The sequence below is a fragment of the Fusarium oxysporum genome, chromosome 5 (genome assembly GCF_000149955.1).
Source record: "Fusarium oxysporum f. sp. lycopersici 4287 chromosome 5, whole genome shotgun sequence".
In the NCBI taxonomy this organism is placed as follows: domain Eukaryota; kingdom Fungi; phylum Ascomycota; class Sordariomycetes; order Hypocreales; family Nectriaceae; genus Fusarium; species Fusarium oxysporum.
The window spans coordinates 1238065-1260421 of NC_030990.1; the positions used below are offsets into that span (position 1 = coordinate 1238065).

Sequence of the window (22357 nt, forward strand, 5' to 3'; positions counted from 1 at the left end):
ATACGATGCTGTGTGGTGCCAATTCTAATCTAGATACGGTATCGATGTGTGCTGTCAAGTAAGCCAGACCTCGAAGATGAGGTTTGTAAATTGAAATTTACAATATGGTTGCCACCAAAGAAAGCAATTTGGCGCAGTGGAAGCGCGGTATGTCTACCATTATCTGCACATAAAAATCCTTACTAACAGACGCAGCCGGGCTCATAACCCGGAGGTCGCACGATCGAAACGTGCAATTGCTAAATTTCCTTTTTTTGCATTTTTCGAGTTTGAGAGCAGTATAGGAGTATTTCCTTTTATTGATTTGTTTGTTCATCTTTTAGCGAAGTGTCATGATCGAAGAGAGCTGTTGACCTTGGTACTTACTACCTTTCTGCGGTCAAGGAACCGGTCCATTATTTCTGTATGCCATGTCTCATCAAAGTCCTGGAGAGATACTAAGAATAGTCATATCTGGAAGCGTTAATAATTAAATAATGAACAGGTATATTTGCTCGAATGCCACTATCTAGATGATCGCCTGTGTGTCACGGGGCCCGGGCAACAAAAAACCCAGACGGCCATCCTTTTGTAAAACAACGATCCATGTCTGTTCCAGAGCAACTCTCGTTAACAAACTATCAACATGAAAGATGTGGAGTAGAGGGTGTTCTGTATAGAATTGTTGGCAGTTCTGTGCAACCCTCAGATGATTGTAAGACAGTTGCAATGAGTCACAGAGATAGGAGCGACACAGTCCTGGCGGCATTACATCGAAGTTTAATGAGGTAGATATTGAATGCCGAGATGTATAAACGATTTGCGGTCTGTAGCTTTTAGTGTCTCCATTTACTCTGCTCTTACCACGATACTTCATGTTATAAGACATCTGCGACAGTAATACTTAGTACGTAGGCACTGAGCCTCCTTAATCCCAACTCTCGGCTTTCCACCTAGTGCGAATATTTAAAGAGAAACAGAAGTAGCCAAGAAGTAATACTTCAAAATATCAAGGGAGTTGACTCATAACCCGGATAGAACGAAACGTTGATGCGCTTTTGACGAATCAAGACCTTCTGAGAATTCTCTTACACTAGGTAGTATTTACTTGTCAATATTTGCAAGAGAAAGAGCGAAAAGAAGCATTACAAGATCTGAGAACCACATGTTTCAGCTATTTTCCCATTTGGCCTTTGCGGCATGTCAGAGCGTCAGAGGAACCCCTATGTTTGCTCAGACCCGACTATTTCTCAGTCTAACAAGACGGACACACAACAGCTATTGGAACAGGTTGCTACAGGAATACTTCGGCAATGCTTCAATACGAGCGGGAGATATTTCCTATAAAGAAATCCTAACTCATTCTAAGGATTGCCTAAACTTCTTCAACAAGATCATCCTGAAATTGCCAAAGTAACTCCTTCAGCTTTCAGCTTGATATTGAGACTAAGTTGCCAGACGGGAAACAGAGGACTTTTCCAAGAAGTGGTCTTAGTACAGACCTCGAGGGTAATTCTCTACTTTGAAAAGTAAGGTGAACCAACTCAACAGTTTCGTAGTCTCCGTACCGTTCGGAACCTGATATAAGGATGTCGCCAACGTCACTTTCGGTGGTTATATCGGCAACGAGTGCACCCTTGCTAACGAACTTGTACGTTCGTGAGAATTCCCACCTTATTGACTCCACCAATCATAAAGTTATGGCCAAGATGGGAGAATCGTACAGTTTATCCTAAGATTGCCATGAGAACCCGTTGTGATCATAGCTTTTGGGCAATCATCTCCTGTAAGTATTTAACGTTTGGGGAGCAACGCTGCCTCCCAAGCTTGACTAATGTGCCCATGTCTGCTGTTGCAGCGATCATTCGGCCGACTTAACCCAATACTAACGGACGAGGTATCTTTGGCATGTGAAAAGGGTCCGATTCAAAGTTGACTTTGTAATCAGAGGCAGCACCGTGGAGGATAAATATGGATATTGGAAAGCTCTAGCAGCTCCGGTGGAGGACGCCTACGTTGACCTATATTGACCCCCCAGCGCCCTCACATTATTAACTGATAACGTTGGGGGAGGCTCTGTGCTTATGTGCATTGCATTGGTAGCGTTAATCAGCGTTCCACAATGGCCTTGGCAAGCCGTTTGCTCGCTGTGATTACCAATACAAAACATCCATCAATGTTCTCATTTCAGAAACAGTTCACAATAGAGTAAATTACTGTGACTCTTACGGCGTAAACAGTTCCACTTTCTTGTATTACTGAAGTACCCGGCAAGCCCCGAGACGACTCTTATACGTGTTCACCGGTTCAGGTACCCGGCGTTTAGGCGTATGCTGCAGCAGCAAAAGATGGAATTCAGAGTTTGTGGCGCTAAAATCCGATGGATTACGCTGCAATGTCCGGCCGGGACAAGGGATCTGCGACTTGGCATGAATCTGTTAAAGTAAAATATGTGGGGCCTTATCTCAGATCCCGAGTCAGCAACTCCACAAACTCCATAACGTTAGGCACAAAGATTCGGACACAAGAGCTAAACTCCATTCTCAGCAGTCTGCAGCGCATCCACACGCTAACTGAGCTCCGGAGAAGTGACAGAAAAGAAAGGCTGACACCATTGCCTATTATGGTTAACAACTGAGCAGGTTATTTTGGATACTCTTCGTCTAAATCCCTTCCATCTCCCTTAGCGTACCGGAGGCACCTTTACGTCACTACGGAGAGAAAAAAATGTGCATAACTAGGGGTCATTATAAATACAATTATTCTCAGGGTTGAGACGTTGAGAAGTCATCATTGCGTGCTACTAAAGCTCCTGCCTGTCCTGCAGCTCTCCGTTGTGAAGCTTATCTTCACCGGTCTTTCCCCTTTCATAGCCAAACACTTGATAGGGCAGACCTACAGAGATAATAACTGCATACAAATATCAAAGCGGTGCCGCTCACCGGCTGATCCCCATAATCTTTTCCCTAATAACTACAACATACACAGTTTTTCTTTCTTCTCTTAATCTCGTACAATCGCCGTCAACATGTTGGGAAACACGGTAGACGGCGATGCTCTTCGCCGCACACAATCTTCTATGCGGCAACAGCAGCAGCAACCCATTTCTCAACAAACTGTCGAAGGTGGACAACATAATCCTACAAGCAGCAGCTCCTCCGAATCAGGTGTCGTCCAAGAAGGAAAATGGGGTGAGCGTGGACAGGAAGATGTCACTGCTCAAGAGGCCATGCAAGAATTCGAGTCTCTACGTCACAACTTGATGAGCCTACACAAGACAAGGACAGCAGACACGCATGCAAGCAGGGCTCAGAGTAGACGGACGAGTACTGCTGCTCGAGTTCGGTCAGAGAAACATGAACATGACTATGACGACGATGATGGTTCCAAGACCGATGTGGAAGCTGGTCCTGAAGAGAGTGAGGGTTTCGAACTCGGCCGCTTTATGCGAGAAGGCCATTTCGAAAAGCGCTCCGAGGAGGAGGGATCTCTGAAAAGAGTTGGCGTTGTGTATGAGAACCTCACCGTCAAAGGCGTCGGAAGCACAACAACTTTTGTTCGAACTGTACCTGATGCTATCCTTGGTACATTCGGCCCCGATCTCTACAATGTCCTCACCAGATATTTTCCTTCCCTCCGGATTGGAAAGCCCCCAACCCGAACACTCATTAACGACTTCACCGGATGTGTTCGTGATGGCGAGATGATGCTCGTCCTGGGACGGCCTGGCGCTGGGTGCAGTACCTTCCTCAAAGCTATCAGCAACAACCGCGAATCATATGCTGCCGTCGAAGGAGAAGTTTCGTACAGTGGTATTTCTGCTGCTGAGCAGAAGAAGCACTACCGAGGCGAGGTCAACTACAACGGCGAAGACGATGTTCACTTTGCTACTCTGAGCGTGTGGAAGACTCTCGCTTTTGCGCTTACCAACAAGACCAAGATCAAGGAGAAGGCCGATATTCCGGTTATTGTGGATGCTCTCATGAAGATGTTTGGTATCAGCCACACAAGAGATACTGTGGTTGGTGATGACTTTACCAGAGGTGTCTCCGGTGGTGAGCGAAAGCGAGTTTCAATTGCAGAGACACTGGCTTCCAAGTCTACCGTGATGGCATGGGATAACTCTACTCGAGGACTCGACGCATCGACTGCCCTTGACTACGCACGATCTCTGCGTATTATGACAGATATTAGCAACCGAACCACTCTCGTAACCTTGTACCAGGCCGGAGAGGGTATTTACGAGTTGATGGATAAGGTTCTGGTCATCGATCAAGGCCGACAGATCTTCTCCGGACCTGCCAACAAGGCAAAGCAGTATTTCATTGACCTTGGATTCGAATGTCCCGAACGACAGACGACAGCAGACTTCTTGACTGCCGTCACCGATCCGACCGAACGACGCTTCCGACCCGGATTTGAACACCGCGCTCCCCGAACACCAGAAGAGCTTGAGTCGGCTTTCAGGAACTCACCACACTACCAAGAGCTCCTGGCTGATGTTGCTGCATACAAGGAGTCTCTTCACCGGTCTGACTACCAAGACGCGAAGAGGTTTCAGGGGGCCGTCCAGGAGTCGAAGTCAAAGCACGTCTCCGACAAGTCACCTTACACCATCTCGTTCCCCCGACAGGTGCTTGCTTGCACTAAGCGAGAAGCCTGGCTCCTGTTCGGCGATACCACAACACTCTGGACAAAGCTCTTCATCATCATCTCCAACGGTTTCATTGTTGGATCTCTCTTCTATGGACAGACCGAAGACACGGCAAGTGCTTTCAGTCGTGGCGGTACCATCTTCTTCTCGATTCTCTTCTTGGGCTGGCTTCAACTCTCTGAGCTTATGAAGGCTGTGTCTGGGCGTGCCGTTGTTGCTCGACACCACGACTATGCTTTCTATCGTCCCTCCGCTGTTTCCCTTGCTCGCGTTCTGCTCGACTTCCCTGTTATCGCTGTCCAGGTGTGCATCTTTGGTCTCATCATGTACTTCATGACTGGGCTTGATGTGGATGTGTCAAAGTTCTGGATCTACATGCTCTTTGTGTATACCACAACCATCATGGTCACAGCCCTGTATCGCATGTTTGCTAGCTTGTCCCCAGAGATTGACACAGCCGTACGATTTTCAGGAATCTCGCTCAACCTGCTCATTATTTACACCGGATACGTCATCCCCAAGACGCAGTTGTTGAAGGACTATATCTGGTTCGGCTGGCTGTACTGGATCAATCCCATCAGCTACAGTTTCGAGGCTGTCTTGACCAACGAGCTGTCCGATAGAATTATGGAATGTGCTCCCTCCCAGCTAGTTCCGCAGGGACCCGGAGTTCAGTCTGGATATCAGGGTTGTGCGATTAGCGGAGCTACAGTCAATGCGCAGTCAGTCTCAGGAAGCGATTATCTACAAGCTACCTACAACTATAGCCGATCAAACCTATGGCGAAACTTTGGCGTTGTCATTGCTTTTGCTGTTCTCTATATCCTCGTCACGGTATTGGCAACAGAGATGGTCAGCTTCACACAAGGTGGTGGTGGTGCCTTAATCTTCAAGAAGAGCCGGAAGGCTAAGGAACAAGCACGCAAAGCCGAAGCCCCTGTCGATGACGAGAAAGTTGTTGGAAATGGTGCCAGCACCTCTTCCGGCGTTGTCGCTGACCCCAACCCAGGAAGTGAAGACGAAGCCTTGGAACAAATTACCGATAGCGAGTCTATCTTCACATGGCGTGACATCGAGTATACAGTTCCATATCTTGGTGGCCGAGAAGAACTTCTGAACAAGGTCAGCGGATATGCTAAGCCTGGTGTCATGGTCGCCCTTATGGGAGCTTCAGGTGCTGGAAAAACCACACTCCTCAACATCCTTTCGCAGCGTACAAGCATCGGCGTCGTTACAGGTGAGATGCTTGTCGATGGACGGTCTCTTGGCGCGGACTTCCAGAGAAACACTGGATTCTGCCTTCAGGGTGACCTGCACGATACAACTCAGACTGTTAGAGAGGCTATTGAGTTCTCTGCCATTCTGCGACAGGACAAGTCTGTCAGCCGTGCTGACAAGCTTGCGTACGTGGACAAGATCATCGACCTGCTGGAGCTCAATGACCTCCAAGATGCCGTTATCATGTGTCTCGGAGTGGAACAGCGCACGCGCCTAACCATCGGCGTGGAATTGGCGGCCAAGCCTTCACTGCTTCTCTTCCTGGATGAGCCCACATCTGGCCTTGACTCGCAGTCTGCTTACTCGATTGTTCGTTTCCTCCGAAAGCTGAGCCGCGCTGGTCAGGCGATCATCTGCACCATTTCACCAGCCAAGCTCTGTTCTTATTCAGCAGTTTGATATGGTCCTTGCTCTGAACCCTGGAGGTAACACATTTTACTTTGGCCCCATGGGCGAGAATGGAGAAGACGTCGTCAAGTACTTCTCGGACCGCGGTGCTGTCTGCCCCCCTAACAAGAACGTCGCCGAATTCATTCTTGAGACTGCTGCACGACCGCACAGGCGGCCTGACGGCACCAAAGTTGATTGGAATCAGGAATGGGTTGAAAGTGAGGAAGCCCAAAAAGTGCTTGAAGAAATTGATGGTCTCAAACGAGTTCGAAGTTCCGCAACGGAGGGAGTAGTTTCTTCAAACAAGGAGCACTCTGAATTTGCTGCACCGACTTGGCTTCAGACGGTCGAGTTGACCAAGCGTATGTTCCGGCAACACTGGCGCGACCCCTCTTACATCTATGGAAAGTTTTTCATTGCGGTCATCTTTGGCATCTTCAATGGCTTTACCTTCTGGAAACTTGGCTACACGATGCAAGACATGCAGAACCGCATGTTCACTTGCTTCTTGATCGTGACAGTTCCTCCCACCATCGTCAATGGCGTCGTCCCCAAGTTCTTTACCAACATGGCGCTTTGGCAAGCCCGAGAATATCCTTCTCGTATCTACGGATGGTTTGCTTTCTGTACTGCCAACATTGTTTCTGATATCCCAGCGGCTGTAGTGTCAGCAGTGTTGTACTTTGTGTTGTGGTACTGGCCCACTGGACTTCCAACCGAGAGCTCTGTTTCAGGCTACACGTTCCTGATGACTCTTCTCATCTTTCTTTTCATGACAAGCTGGGGACAATGGATCTGCGCGTTTGCCCCCAGCTTTACCGTTATCTCCAATGTAAGGTCTGCCCTCGATAATATATCTTGTCGTACTAACAGCATTAGGTCTTGCCCTTCTTCTTTGTCATGTTCGGTTTGTTCAACGGTGTTGTTCGCCCATATGCCTCACTTCCTGTCTTCTGGAGGTTCTGGATGTACTACGCGAACCCCTCTACATACTGGATTGGAGGCATCCTGGCAGCGACTCTTGATGGCACTCCAGTGGAATGTTCGTCCGAAGAGACTGCCAAGTTTGACGCTCCCCCGGGACAAACATGCCAAGAATATGCAGGAGCATTTGCAGACTCCGCCGGAGGATATCTCGTCAACCCCAACGCCACGAGTGCTTGCGAGTTCTGCCCAATGTCTTCTGGTAACGATTACCTAGCGTCGCTCAATATTGATGCGAGTGACAAGTGGAGAGGTATGCTGACCCAACCAAGCCGTATCGACACAATGTATTAACATACTGCAGATTTTGGCATCTTCCTAGCATTCTGTGTGTCCAACTGGATGCTCGTTTACTTCTTTATTTACACAGTCCGTGTTCGGGGATGGAGCTTTGGCTTTGGAACGATCTTTGGAGGGTTGGGCAAGTTGGTTGATCTGATCAAGAAGCCGTTTCAGCGAAAGAAGGAGGAGTAAGAAATCGATTTAGTAAATGCAATTTAGAAAGGATATGGAAAAGTACTAGCGAGGATTTGAGATATAATAGACAAACCGGGTTGGCAAACGAAGAATCGTACAGCCCTTAATACTACATCTAACACCAGTTTCTCATATTGTTCAGTAGCAACTGTAACAAATTGTCTCCGCCAAATGTACCCCAGAACCGAGTATGTTGAAGTATAATTTCATCTATTCAACCCTCCCAACAAGGCTCAGTCATCATTCAGCATCACGCTTCATAGCCTCCTGAACCCAAACCGATCTCTCCCTCCCCAGCTTTTTCAGCTCTTCGTCCGGCAACTCATTGAGCTGAAGGTAAATATGAGGACTCGGCACATTGCGGCCTTTCTCAAACCCAGGACGCTCGAGGAGCTTGTACATCCAGTTCTTGACGTGAGGAAACTCGTCAATCTGGGAGAGGCCACTGTACTCTGCAGGTGGAAATTAGTGGCCTTTATGTATACAATCCCTGAGTGAAATGCTTACTGTATGCGGTAGTCCATGGCCAAATGGCGATGTCGGCGATGCTGAGATGATCGCCAACAAGATATCCGGATGGATTTTCTGCAAGAGCCTTGTCCATCGTTCGGTACAGGCGGCGCGTTTCGTTGACGTATCGTTTCAGGGCATATGGATAATCACCAAAAGCAGACACTTTATTCTATCAGTTCAGTTACCCCTTTTATCTCGGCTCAATACTGGTAACGTACTCTCAAAGTGGTTTGCCTGACCTTGCATAGGGCCGAGACCACTGACTTGCCAAAAGAGCTATGGGGACTTCGATTAGATATCTCTCCAACAGTAACTTGTAGGTATGGGACTTACCCAGCTCGTCATCTGCCAGTACTCTTTGGTACCACGGGGATACGAGATCTTGTGGTCCTTGTCATACCGTTCCACAAGATACTGCAAGATAGCACCACTTTCCCAGATCTTGAGTTCGTTGCCGTGCTCGTCTGTGTCAACAATGGCTGGGATACGACCGTTTGGGTTGATGTCAAGAAACCACTCCTCTTTCTGTTCGTGTTCGAATAGTTTAATTGCATGAGCCTATATATATGGACTACGTGAGAAGTAGACACAACTATTTTGGGACTAGGGTTCGTACATTGTACTTCAAGCCCAGCTCCTCAAGTGCAATGGAGATCTTGAGTGGGTTGGGAGTGCCTTCGCAGTAGAGAGTGATCATATTCTCGGCTGACATAGTGGTCTAGGGTCTGAAGCTGTGCAGAGATTTGATGATAATTAGAGGTCAAATGTTAATGCTTTCAATTCTGAATTCTTGATGCTTCTACTTTGCGGACGGCTCTTGGTTCATATTTATACACATCCTGTTCTCCCATGCCTTAAATCTTTCGCGTTCGAAAGTCGAGGTCATTATTCATCGTTCTCTGCCCTTAGATTAAGAAACCATCAACTTCATGACTGCTTTGTACCCCAAACGGTTCATGGTATCACCGAAGAGGCTTAGAAGGATAAGGATCTGCTGTGTCACCGCCTTCTCCTTGAACACAATGACCGTTGGCCACTTGCTAAAGAAGGGCAATGGTAAATCAAAAAGGGCAAAAGCTATAATTGAAATTCTAAGAGATGTACCAGGAATGGTAAATGGTATTTCAATAATGGTAAGGAGCTAGAGTTTGCGCCCTGGTGCTTAGAAGTTGGAATCTGGTATGATTATCAATCCTCTCTGCTTCCGCGGAGCCTTTGAAATCACACGCCTAAGACTGACACTCAACTTGTGGTGGGCCTCATTTGGGATTGATGACCTCAGAATCTGACTCTAGACAATAAATCAAATAAAAGTACTGTTTTCATGTTTCCTCAATGCTTTGCCCCAAACCTTTGTCTCGTTCTAGCACATGTTTAGTTGGTGTCACGATGGCAGGGATGGATAAGCCTCCAGAGGAAAAACGTCTCCTCTTCATTAATACCAATGAAAACAATTTTCCTCCACGTAGAAATCAGCATAATTCAATTGATTCCGAGGTCCGTCGCCATGTTATGCTTGATATTGGCAAGGCCCGACGAAAGCCATCAAAGGACCGCCAGTTCGTCACCTTGACATGGCAGACACAAAAGCACACCGGCAAACAAGAAAGTCCAAAGAGAAGACACTATGGCCATTCAAAAACACCCGAGGAGTGCCAGGCCACAATAAGCACGCCTACATTGTATGCATTGGCTGTCTTCGAGAAGGAATGGGGAGAAGATTCGTTCTCGGCATACGGATTTACTCTTATCATGGCCACAGGGAAGAATGCTATGAGCGGCAGTAAGTGAACTCAAGTCCTATGATAATCTAGTTAGATGTTTCGTACGTACTGAATCTGAGGATACAGCTTATTCGGCAAATACATTTTGGTCCCCCTTCGCCTTCAGAAAGTCTGCCTTCCTGAAGCACTACCAGCAAATCTTTAGTTCACCAGATGTTCTTATCCCATTATACCGTCGATCATCACTAGAACTCAAGTCCATAGCGCTGGAGCGCTCACTTATGACAATCCAGTGTATCGAGTCCAGACTTGCAAGCTCTGATACGAGTTGGGCAACATCGGACAGCGTTATTAGCGCTGTTCTGGCACTAATCTGCTACAATGTAAGCTTCGCATCATATATAGATTCTTCTTGGTCGGATAACTGAAATTGTGGTAGTTTTCCAACCTAGATTTTGACCAAGCGATGGTTCACATCAGCGGTATCTGGATGGTGATTGAGGCCAGGGGCGGCATTTCTACCTTAGAGAATAATCAGGACCTACTTCTCATGATATCATGGTATGTGCGAAGCCTTTCTGCTACGTTATCAGTTATATTCAGCGACTCAATGGTCCGTCAGGGTCGATATCACGGCAGCACTTCTGCACAACACGAAACCCTTATTTCCACTACCCATGAACCTAGACGCATTCGTTCGCCCAGGCCTGAACATGCTCCCAGGTCCGCTTTTCGGCCTCCTTAACGACGATATATTGTGTTATGAGCGCTTTCTGGCGGTTCTTGCATGTATGGGAGATTTGAATGCACTTGCAACATTCCTCCAGACCGAGCAGGTGACCAAGGGCGATGCCATCTGGAGCGACGAAGAGCAAATGAGTCTCCTTTTGAACCCAATTGCGCATGACTTATTGAACCAACAACAATTGGAGCCTCCGAAGCCTGATACACCATACGCAATAATCTTGGAGTCGCTTAGGCTTGGTGCTATCATCTGGATTATACAGGTGAAGCGAAGGTGCCGCTCTTATCCTGGGACTGCTCAAGCACGTATCACGACACTCCTCAGAACAATATCAAATGACACAGAAGCTGATATTCCATGGAACTGCAGTGCAGACCTGCAGGTTGTTCGTCTCTGGCTCCTGGTTCTTTGCAGTGTCAGCGAACCTAGTGGCCAGGACTATTCGACCTTGATGCGAATAATAGCTTCCGAAATGAAAGAACTGAACCTGGTGACTTGGGGCCAACTTATTTCTATCATACGGCGAATGCCCTGGATCTACTTGAGTGAAGTGCCGGACTTGAGCACCTTGTGATGCTGGTTCAGGGGTATATTGGAGAACATTATGAGTCCAACCTCCGTACAAGGATATCAAAGTTCCCATTCCGACTTCAGTTACTTATTTCTTTAATATATTCATTTTAAAGACCTCAAGACATGAAACAATACTCCAGATAGTTCTGGTAATCAATGCTAAAGCAGTGTCCTTGCTACCTAGGCACCAGAACATTCCCCTTTGAACCATTTCTCTTTCCCCTCTGGCAATCTGTGAGACTAGGCAAGGTATCCAATAGTAGCTCCAGCCTCATACTGGCAGCGAATCACTGTCAAATTCATTATATGACGTGACAAGCTCATTCACTGATGAGGATCTAAGAAACAAAAATCTCCACAATTCATACGATCTTCTTGCATCTTCTTGCCTCCTTTTGCTTCCCTTGCTTCCTAGTTGCTTTCCAGTTACTTCCTTTACTTTCTCAGCTTCGTTACTTGTTTTCTTTTTTTTTTTTTTTTTTTTTTTTTTTTTTTTTTTTTTTCAGTGGCTTCCCTCTTCTCCTCTAATTTCCTTCTCTCGCATCCCTTCATTTGCACACTCAAGCTTCGCCGGTGTTGAATCCCAGCCTCACAACTCAGATCATAAGACGCTTCAAGGTAAGTCAATTTGCTATTAATACTCTATGCTTCACTTACTGATTATTTATCATTAGATTCCCGGTTGTTGTGTCCTCTTTCTTGGTTGCTGTAGCTTCCAAATGCAGCTTCGCGTGTAAGGAAAGCCGATCTTGTAATCCACTTCAGCTAGAGTCTTTTGGCCTCCTTCGGCTTAGGTATGTCGTCTCTCTTCTGAAGATGATGTTCTCTATCTCTGACAATTTGTTCTAAGATCCCAAGCCACCTTACTGTCGCTCTCGCTGTCGCAGATAAGCTCCTCCGGACATCGTGGCCCACTCCGTTGGTATGTTTCTTCTTAACCATCGTCCGGTTCCTTTCTCTAATCAACATTCCAGTAGCGATATTTGGTCTCAATAGCCGTCGCCTCCCAAAAGCGATCCTTTGGTCGCTGTCGGTTCAGCGGGTACCCGCCAGTCCTTGACGTCAAGCTCACACAGCCTGGCTAATCTCGCAACAAGAACCCCTTCAAGAAGAGGCCATCTCGACCTCCATATTGGGGCCAACTTCATCTCGTCACCTTCTTTGGTGCCATTGTAGTCTCCAGTTTCATCATGGAAGACCCCAATCTGACCGAGGCGCCAGGTGCCGCGCAATGCCCTTCCTCCCAGTCGGCTGAGCTCAAAGACTCCTCAGGAAGACCCCATTGTGGTCAGCCTATCGCTGGGGCCACTCCCTTGGGTACTCCTGTCGGCGCATCTGAGGACGATGCTGAGTCTCCTGGGTCTACTCCGCTCCCCTCTTCCGCGTTCAAGATGGCAGGTCATCAGTTTCCAGACGCCGTTTAGAAAGCGGCTTAGGAGAGCACCAAGGCCTCGCCACTGACTTATGAGCCACAAGAGGGGTCAACCACCAACTCCGGCGCCTCCATTGAGCCTTCTTCACCAAGCACAATTCGCGGTGTCATGACCCCAAAGCCTGGGTCAGCAGATATATCAGATGGCAATGCCGATCTTGAGGGGTCATCTTCGGTCTCTCATGAAGAGGCCGTGTTGAATCTTGAAGACAAGATTCGCCAATTTGAATCCCAACTACGAGAACGCAATGAGTCCAGTTCAGTTCTCACGGTCCCCTATCCATCTCTGAAGCGCAAGATGCAAGATGAACTCTATGACCCCGTTTCCAAAAAGATGAAACCAGCGTCTCAAGTCAGCCCGGAAATGGGCTCATTATCGACGGAAGTTGCAGGTCGCTACATGAGTTTCATCCACAACGAAGTGTTCCGAATCGCAGGGAGATCAGGCCTCATCAACCCGGCCGACTTCGACGTGGGGTCAGATGGGGTCATTGGCCTGTCGAAGCATGCCTTGAAAAGGGTATATTCAGACGATAAGTCCTAGACCGTTGCTGGAGGCGTTGCCAACGGGTTACTGTGCACCGAGAGGACTCTATGATGGCATCGACGCCAAGTTGCCGGACAGAGGGCATTGGTTTCGGGAATGGTTTTGGGGGAAGATATCTTCCGACATTAGTTTTGAGAGGCAGGACTTACATGCTATTTTGGGTTCATTTGGCAGCAGAGAAAGCCGTCTAAACACTTGCATCTTGTCACTTTTGGGTGTATATAGAGATCTTGTTGAGGTCATATCTGAGCTAAAGAGTTACTCTTGGTTGGAGGGTTAAAAGGTCGCTGGCTAGAGACAAGGCTAGTTATCTATTCAAAGTTCAAGTTTTAGCTATGGCCCCTCAGAAACAAATACCTGTTCTTCTGCTTTGACTGAAAACACATCGCGAATTAACTCATTCTGTCGTGTTATCATAGCTAATTGTATACCTCGTATCTTGATATCGATATCGTTGGTGGGCATTCAAGGGGTGGTCATAAAGGGGTCACTCGGGTATGATAGATCATCAACACATCATGGGGTCACAAGAGCTTGAATGGTGCCATTTCAATCTTATCTCTTTTCTTTACACATCTTCATCAAGGCCCCTTCATTCCATAGAGCTCCAGTAATCCCGCGATGATTGATGGCTCGTAAAGAAGCACAAGTTAAGGTTACTTGTAGACTATCAGACTCAAGAATCTATGATACAGATGAAATTGATGTCCATCCAATCTTTGAAGGGGCTCCAATTGGCACCTTCAATGAGATCCATCCAAAGTTTGACTACATCAAATTTGATATCCCCTGTTGTGCCACATGTGCCATTCCCCTTGAATATTAGCTGACAACTCTTTCCATATAACACCCAACTTGTGGATATCATCAGCCGAAGTCTCCAGAATACTCTAAAACGTGGCACTAGACAGCTGAACAAGTATTTATGGAAACACTTTAAACTCACGATATAAGCATTGGCGGTGTAAGGTTTCTCTCTCAGCACGGGGAATTTTTTTCACGATCGCGCACTCTCTCGACGTGGGCCACAGCGGGACGGCACGGGAGGTCTCCATTTTGGCTTTTCAGCCCTACGGGTCACTTCAACGTGTCTAACGGTTGATGAAGTATCAACATTTGTGAGTCAGTTCGTGAAAATTCTGAACAGAACAACGAGGTTCTCCATGGTTGAGTTGGCAATTGGTTGACTCAGCGTAACGGACATCCATGTAAGTCGGGCCCTCGCTAAAGAGTTAGGTTCTGCTGTACAATACGCGAACTGTTGAATTGCTGTAGCCTCGGGCTTCACCGTCTGCTGATTTTTACATAAGTGGTCCTCCGTGGCAAAGTATGTACTGTAACGGTAACAGTTACAGCAAGAAGCTGCTGTTGGTATAAAGCCGTGTGCTCATGTATCTATCATCCAGCCGGGATATTTCTACTCAACCACATATCAACACCTGTACTGTACTCTGTAACACAAGACAAGTGGATACACAAGGGTTGTACCATTTTGCGAATTCACAAATAAATAAGCCTTCTCACCTCATAGAGCAAGTCAACAATACTGAACCGTGCTGCTCGAAGCGACTCTCGCATATCGTTCGTCAATTTATTGTGGAGGATCATCACCTTTTAAGAGACGAGGGTACATATCACACCCCTGCATCTTCAGTTCTCAGTCCCTCTCCTCAGTCCCGTTCAGGCCAGTTCGCCGCGAGATGCGCAGACTGCAGCAGAGAATCAGAACTCAACAAAGCCAAGCTCCAAGCTAAAGAAAAAAAAAGAGAACCTTTCCTCTTTTCCACTGGACGACACTCCAGCTCTCAGGGGTTAAAGCGCAACCCGCTACTGTGCAGTGGTGGAGTAGGAAAAAGAGACCCCTGAAACGCGCGAATCGTATCTCCAGCCACTCGAATTTACGGTGAGGAAGGATCATCGCGTGTGTGTCCCGTGCGTGCCCGTGCCCGCCGTGGCCCCTCCGAGCCGAGTAGACTGACACTACTGTACCTCACTCTTACAGTACAGCTCTGACTTGCATCTGCATTGGATCTTTCGTTCGCAGCAGCGCACATCCGCCCTTTACTCGTTTCGATCCAGATTTTCCTCAGAATCAGAGTGAGGATTAATCAACGACACGAGATAATTCTCCAATTGAATTAATAGCGCCTTTTCTTTCACGAATGCGCACAGTCTGAGCTTTCCCTCCCTCTACCTCTCTTTCTCTCATTCTGAAATCTCACCACCAAAAAAATCCAGCCACCGAGAATCCTCAAAAAGATGGGCTTCCTCGACTGGAACGACGGTGCCTCCGTCCTCTCAGGCAGATCTCGCCGTCACAAATCCTCTCGCTCTCACAAGAAGCGCCGTTCGCGATCCCGCTCCCGCTCTAGCTCCCGTGAGCGTGGCCGTGGTGGCTTCGCGGATATGGCAGACTCCTTCTTTGGCGGAGATCGCTATGGCAAGCACAATTCCTCGCGCGCTTCATTCTTTGGACTTGGTGGTAACAACAGCCGCTCGAGCTTCTTTGGGAACAGTAATTCTACCCCTCCCAGCCTCATACCTCGGAATCGAAAGGTGCTAACTAGCTTACTAGGTCGCTCATCTTACTACAAGCGCTCCCCACGTCAAGGCTTCGTCCAGAAGACATACAAGCAACTCAAGCGTCTCCTCCGCGACCTCGTCCATTGGGCTAAGCGCCACCCATGGAAGGTCTTCTTCGTCGTTATCATGCCCCTCATCACGGGGGGAGCTCTGACTGCTCTTCTTGCCCGCTTCGGCCTACGTATCCCACCCGCCATTGAGCGCATGCTTGGCGTCGCCTCCAAGGCTGCCACGGGCGACTCGTCCGGCCTCGTAGGCGAAGCTGTCCGCATGGCCAGCGGTTTTGGCGGCAACAGCGCTGTTCGCGTAGAGCGCGACACGCACTCCTACAGCGGTGGCGGTGGTGGCGATACTTGGGGTGGTTTCGCTGATATGGCCAAGAAGTGGATGTGATGTTACTTCAGCGAGATGGCGTCGTTGCTTTGGACTTGTGACACTACCTTTTGGACGAGACGCACGCAATTGGCTTTCCTTGAGGCGTTTCAGGAACGGAACGGAATGGAATGGGAAGGATTTACTTGGGAGGATTATTGAGCCCGCATCGCCATATTACTGGTGATTTTACATAGAGACTGCAAGGCAGCATTCTTGAATACATTTCACGACTTAATGACCCCTGAATGTTGAGCTTTGTACCTGTCTGGAGAATGTGATCGCCTTCTTCCCAAACTCTACGATATCATCCTTGTCCCAAAACAGACCCAACATTCATCATGTCAGGAATAGGGTTACGAGGCATACCTCACGTCGTCGTAGATTCAGATTCAAAGTCATTTCAGCACTATGTTCATTACTAGTTCTGTGCATTTACCAGCCGCCTCCGCAAAATACCTAGTTAGAACTCATATCCCACTACGTCTTCCTCATATTGACAGCGGCATAAATGCCACATATGGGTTGTCCAACTCCTTGAGGAGTCCAAGCTACCCAAGTACCTGACTCAACCATCGGCCCTGTCGACCTGGGAGTCAGGTACATGAGGCCATGCCAGATACCAATGCTATTCATGCAATCATTAACCTCTGCGCCCATTCCGTTCCTTAAACTAAAATACTTGGGTTTCCATCGATCCAAGGCCTGTACCAGGTCTGTTGATGCCTTGTTTCTTGACCAATAATGTTAATCTGGCCATTGCTCCATGCAGTGGCCCCAAATAGAGTCGACTTGGTAAGGCTGCCGAGTAAAGCTTCTCGGATGCAGGATGCCATAAAGAATATTGTACATGCGCCGTGCAATTGCAACGGCAGTCATAGAACGCCAACGCTGTAGAGTTTCTTCAAGTCGCATATCTCATTCATTACTTCGCCTCACCCTCTTTCTCCTTAGCGGGCTTCCAAAACTGCATCATTCGACCCAGTTTCTTCGTTCGGCTGCTCTTTGCTTTCTTGTGATTCTCGTCGTTGTCCAGTGTGACCTCCATTGAGAGCTTGCTCCGTTCACCATGAGAGCTACTGATGAGACGGCTGAGGCTGGCAAGACTTGATCGACGTCGTCCAAAAGCAGCAGAGGAAACTGAAACTGGTCGAGGTTCTCGGAGAGTGGGCTGTGATTGACGCTGGCTGGGTAGAAACATGCTTTCCCTCGTCATTGTAGAGTTGCTAGATGTCAATGAGGGGATATCATAATCCACTGAAACTCGAACCTCGGGTCCAGGCTCTCCCATCAAAAGCAAAGACCGAAAGTTGTTGTCGTCGGTAACTGATGAGGGGGCTGTTGAGATTCGCTGAACCTCAACAGACATAGGCGACCGAGGAGACGGGAAAGAAGACGAGTAGCTCATGGCGTAAGGGCTGGTCGGAACATTGGCTGGTGCAGGAAGATGCAAGGGGCTGACTTCACCAGGTGACAGATCCTTGGTGCCTGAGAACCTTCTCAATGAAGAAGGGGTAGAATCAGTAGCCTCAGTTCGCTCAGCAGGCATGAAAGGGGATCGAAAAATCACGCTTGGCATCTCCTCGGCGATAACGCTTTCGTGTAAAGATGACCTCGAGCGCTCACCCCGCACCGTACTGGCAGATATTTGATCCTTGTCACTCAGGCTGGAGGTGGTTCGCCTCATGGCCTGGTTCGGCTGGCTTGAATTGTGAATTGAAAGCTTGTCTTGCGAGTCACGTAAGGGATCTCTTGTAACAGCAGCTGGAGGTGTAGCATCACTGTCAGAGTCAGTCTCTTCTTCAGAAGAGTCATCTGTTGTCCCAGATCTGGCATTGTCGTCATCATCCTCTTCATCTTCTTCGAAAACATCGGCCATTGTTGAGCTGCTGTTGTAACGGTGCATGCCAGCACGGCCTGGATCAAATGGAGGTAGATCGGGAGCAGATTCCGCTCGACGATGATAATGCATACCAGGACCACTGAAGCCCTTCATGCCTTGAGCACTGTGAAGTCGCCGCTTGCCGGCACCGCCAGCAGCTCGTTGCGCTGCCTCCCACTCTGGATTGAGTGGTAGAGGGGTGTTGAACGGGCCGAGAGCTGCGTCGAGGTCGATCATAGGATATGATGATTCATCTGCTGATCGCTTCGGTGCTTCATCTTGAGGAATGTTGGGAGATTCGGTGACAGTGAGAGTTGGTGTAGAAATCTCCAACAATTCAGGCTCTCCATACATCGCATCCTCGCCTTCGTATCGAGCGACTCTAGGAGCTGGTGGAGTTGGAGGTCGGCCGCCCTCGGATTTTGATCGCTTGCTGTGAGATTTAGGCTTTCGTGGCAAGATAGCCCCAGCCCAGCCTTTCACCTTCTTCTTTTTCTTCTTACTCTTTTTGCTGCTCTTACTCTTGACGGGAGTGATTTCAGCATTTTCGCCAACTGGATCAATTCCATGTCCAGTCACGGGCAATGCCTTGGTTAACAGATCAATTGACCCGGCGCTCTGTGGTCTCTTGCCAGGTGATGTGTTCCCAGCTGATGAGTCTCGAACGAAAAATGACCAGCGCTTCCTTGTCGGACTTGGTTCAGGATCTTCCGCTTTGGGAGCCTCAGCAAAATTGAGTAATGTCGGAATCGAATTTCGACGCTTTGGTGAAGATGGCGTGTTAGCCTGATCAGGAGTACGCTCGAGGATAGCACCTGCAGTGCTTGGCCTCGAATCTGAAATTTCGCGAGTTGATGTTTGAGATAATGGCGAAGGGCTATCACGGCCGTTGTGAGACGCAGCTGAAACAATTGACGATATGCTGCCAGATACAGAGTGCCCAGGTCGCGCTGTTACTGTACTGGAAGTCTCATTAGAGACGAGGGACAAAGGTCGTGGGATAAACTCAAGCGTGTCAGAGAAGCCGACACGAGCTTTGGGTTGTTTGGGGCTTCCGCTCGGTGAAGGGACTGAAACAAGCTCCTCAGTTTCTTTTGGCGCCTCGGGTTCCGGAGCAGATTCAGGCTCAGGAATAACCTTCTCATCTAGAGGTAGAGACGGCTGGTTGCTAGGCTGGCCGAAGGTGGTCGGGCTAGTCGGTGCGCTGTTTCCTCGGCCGGCGGCATCAAAGACGGGAGGCTGGAGAATTGGTAAGTCATTTGTTGAGATTGCGCCTGAAATCCCTCTTCGATGGCCTCTTCTTGGTGGTTGAAATGTTGGCGTTACGAGTCCACTCTCTGACTTGGTAGGACTAGTGCTCATGATGGCGATCGAGTTGCCCTCGCGGATACGTCCCCCAACAAATTCACTCCCACCTCTTCGATGTCCATGGCCGCCGGGTCGCTGTGATGATGCGATATTTCTAGGAGAATGAGGTGAAATTGGAGGAGTCAGGAGAAAATTGTTCTCGCGGTCTGGCGAAAGTAGAGCACCAGGGTTGAAACTAAAGTCAGGCAATGCCGAACGAGACTGTCCCTCTGCATTTTCAGCAGAAAACCCAAAGCTGAAGTTGGGAGTCTCAATGGCCGACATGGGACGACGACCGGTCGCTCGCGAGAAGGAAGAGGGCGCGGACGCTGGGGCAGGCGGTTTGGCTGGAAAGACGAATGGAGGGTTTGGCGGTGGCTCATCGAGCTGAGCCTGTGATTCAACCGATTGAGGGCCAGTAAATGAGTTCATTGAGGAAGCGAATCGATCGGAAGGGCTATCGAACGCTGGACCGGGAGTTGGACGGGTTAGCCGCTCGGGGCCAAATGCGGTTGCCATCTTCTCCTCAGCCGCGCAGCGGCAACGAAGTGATGGACAACAATGTGTGAATTAAAGGTTCATAGGACAAGCAAGGCAACCGTTTTAGAACCACCGGGCTCGCTTAATTATTCGGTTCGAGTAAATGTTGGCGATGTCGAAGAGGGTCGCGTCTGAGGCGTCACAAGCAACGATCAGTATAGATCTTGAGATTGAGATTGAGCACGCAAAAAAGGCCAAGAGTGTCGGCTTCGAGAAGAGAATATTGCTACAAATAATGGCGAGCAAGTCGTACTGGGGTAACGGACCAGATAACACGGCAGCAACAGGCTTGAAAGTCGTCGAGATGAATCGCGGAAAATTGGCTGGACGAACAACTCGAATGGCGGATGTTAAAACTATGGTATGTAAAGAAAAGGAGTGGACGGCCAAGACCAGCGCAACTCTACAAAAACAAGAGAGCAACTGGAATCGCACCAAGAAAGAAGAGGTCGGGAGGAGGAAGGAAGAAAATCTTCGCTCGCAAAGGCGGCGTTTTCGATTTGAGGTGCGGCCGGAGAGATGAAGAAGAGAGGACGGGACGGGACGGGGGAGGGGGGATAAAACGCGATTTCGTGATAAAAGGCAGGCCAGAGGGAAAGAGGTAAAGCCAAATGCACTTGTGTTCAGCCACGCCCAGCAAGCGCAAGTGTATGCAAGTGCAAGGGGTCCCCACCTCACTGCCAACTGACTGTGATGGGGGTACGTATGGGCAGGTACCGCTGCAACCAACACGACTGCGAATAGACGGCCGGAAATGGCCAGGGAGGACATGCATCTCTAGTACCTCTGCGCTTCCTTCCAACTTTGGCCAGGCCCCAGGCCCAAAGGTAGGCCCCCTAGTCATAGTAGTTCATGATCCCTAATCCCTAGTTCCTTAGTTCTTAGTCCAGGTACCTGGCTTGCTGGCGTGGTCCTGGACAATCCGCCCTGGCATCCACAGTCCACACTCGAGAGAGACACGACATGGCCAAGGGGCGCCACCGCTCTCGGGGACTCCAGCTGCCCGTGTTGGGTGCCAAGATTGGATCGAGTGGATGCCAGTGGAAGGCGGTTCAGAATCGACTCGGTGTTAAGGTGACCCGATCAAGAAGCCGAAGGAACCCAAAAGGGATTGTGTGTGATGAACTATGCTACTTTTTGGTAACATGCGTGCAGTCTGATGCATTGTGAAAACGCTACTAAAACGTGGAGAATACCTGGGCATAGCCAAGGGAGTCATATCAAAAACACAGATAGTCCTTGCGCTTGTCGTTTGTTCTGACTTCTTCCAAGGCGGCAGCGGTAAGCACCCAGGCACCCTTCGCTAGACCTGGGTTTCCTTCCCTTCATGAATTCTTCCTCTCCAGGGGCGGCCGGGCCTCGTCGACTCCGCTTGGCGGTGGAGCTTTTTTTTTAATCCACCCCAAAACCAGACCCGCACTGTGTTGTCCTTGAGGCAAATTGCACCAAGCGGTCATTCTTCTTGTTATTGTCTTGACTGGATGTTAATAATTTTCGGATATGCCATCTTATGCTGCCAAATATCAATTAATCTATCTCTGTTATTCATGACAGTCTGACAAGAGCATAATCATTTTATTGCGCTATCAGCGATGAACAAACCCTCCTGCTCCTCGCCCAATCTTACTGAAACAGGACAGCATTACCATCATGGATATTGATCTTCATCAACTGCAGTGGTACACTTTCATGGCGGTCACCATCTCATGACAGGTACTGTCAATATCGGTACATGAGACTCCAAGTCCACATCTGCACTGTGACCTCGCAGGTCGACTACAAGTATCCCTGGCTCTTTGTTCGTTCGCGGCACTGCGAACGCTCTCGAGGTGCTTGCTGCTGCTCTGTTGGGCGCTCCAGGCCTCTGTTATTCGTCTGCTGTTTCTGTCAGGGGCCACCTAACAACCCTGCCCCTGTCACCCTCAGTGCACGCCGTGTACCTGCACCAAAGGTGCACTTGTGCATGCATACAAAAGCGCTGCAAGCCACGACAGATGGAGGAAGATGCAAGCGAGCAGTCTTGAGCAAGTGACATCAAGCGTCGAACCTAATGCATGTTGGAAAGACAACTCCATCATGTGAGAGAGACTCTCTTGCAATTATCTTCCCGATGCTCCATATCAATGATCTTCAATCCTCCCATGCCCAAACTCACCAAGCGCCTTTACCAGGGATGGCCTCCAGGTTTGGGAGCGGGGGAGGCGAACATCAAAGTGGAGGTCAAGGGATGAGTAACGGTTACAGTGGGCGGCACGATGTCTTGCGCACTTGCTCAATGGCCGCGACAATCTAACGGCCTTGGCGGTCGCGCATTCGAAAATCAAGTATCGATGGCCT

General features: G+C 48.8%; 6 protein-coding genes and 1 non-coding gene across 7 annotated transcripts; 5 read left to right on the forward strand and 2 right to left on the reverse strand.

The window, feature by feature from the left end:
- The first annotated feature begins 122 nt into the window (after positions 1–122).
- On the forward strand, positions 123–242 carry FOXG_18124. The gene has a single exon. It is a non-coding gene; the product is annotated as a tRNA-Gly (tRNA).
- A 2765-nt stretch (positions 243–3007) lies between these two features.
- Positions 3008–7759, forward strand: FOXG_01535 (ABC transporter; the record flags this gene model as incomplete). The annotated part of the gene is made up of 4 exons (XM_018378400.1): positions 3008–6204; positions 6257–7133; positions 7181–7538; positions 7590–7759. 4 exons carry the CDS (start codon positions 3008–3010, stop codon positions 7757–7759), a joined length of 4602 nt encoding a protein of 1533 aa, XP_018234313.1.
- A 243-nt stretch (positions 7760–8002) lies between these two features.
- Positions 8003–8987, reverse strand: FOXG_01536 (glutathione S-transferase; the record flags this gene model as incomplete). The annotated part of the gene is made up of 5 exons (XM_018378401.1): positions 8003–8214; positions 8270–8437; positions 8494–8551; positions 8609–8833; positions 8892–8987. 5 exons carry the CDS (start codon positions 8985–8987, stop codon positions 8003–8005), a joined length of 759 nt encoding a protein of 252 aa, XP_018234314.1.
- A 677-nt stretch (positions 8988–9664) lies between these two features.
- On the forward strand, positions 9665–13293 carry FOXG_18125 (uncharacterized protein; the record flags this gene model as incomplete). The annotated part of the gene is made up of 6 exons (XM_018398171.1): positions 9665–10058; positions 10126–10382; positions 10439–10560; positions 10622–11234; positions 12415–12715; positions 12794–13293. The coding sequence occupies 6 exons, from the start codon at positions 9665–9667 to the stop codon at positions 13291–13293; spliced, it is 2187 nt and encodes a 728-aa protein (XP_018234315.1).
- A 1370-nt stretch (positions 13294–14663) lies between these two features.
- On the forward strand, positions 14664–16564 carry FOXG_01539 (uncharacterized protein). Its single transcript, XM_018378402.1, has 2 exons — positions 14664–15811; positions 15872–16564. Exons 1-2 carry the CDS (start codon positions 15556–15558, stop codon positions 16270–16272), a joined length of 657 nt encoding a protein of 218 aa, XP_018234316.1. The 5' UTR covers positions 14664–15555; the 3' UTR covers positions 16273–16564.
- Positions 16565–16615: 51 nt separating this feature from the next.
- On the reverse strand, positions 16616–20609 carry FOXG_01540 (uncharacterized protein). The gene is made up of 2 exons (XM_018378403.1): positions 20287–20609; positions 16616–20151 (listed from the first exon to the last, which is right to left on the reverse strand). The coding sequence occupies exon 2, from the start codon at positions 19997–19999 to the stop codon at positions 17177–17179; it is 2823 nt and encodes a 940-aa protein (XP_018234317.1). The 5' UTR covers positions 20000–20151; positions 20287–20609; the 3' UTR covers positions 16616–17176.
- On the forward strand, positions 20133–20543 carry FOXG_18126 (uncharacterized protein; the record flags this gene model as incomplete). The annotated part of the gene is made up of 1 exon (XM_018398172.1): positions 20133–20543. The coding sequence occupies one exon, from the start codon at positions 20133–20135 to the stop codon at positions 20541–20543; it is 411 nt and encodes a 136-aa protein (XP_018234318.1).
- Positions 20610–22357: the final 1748 nt, after the last annotated feature.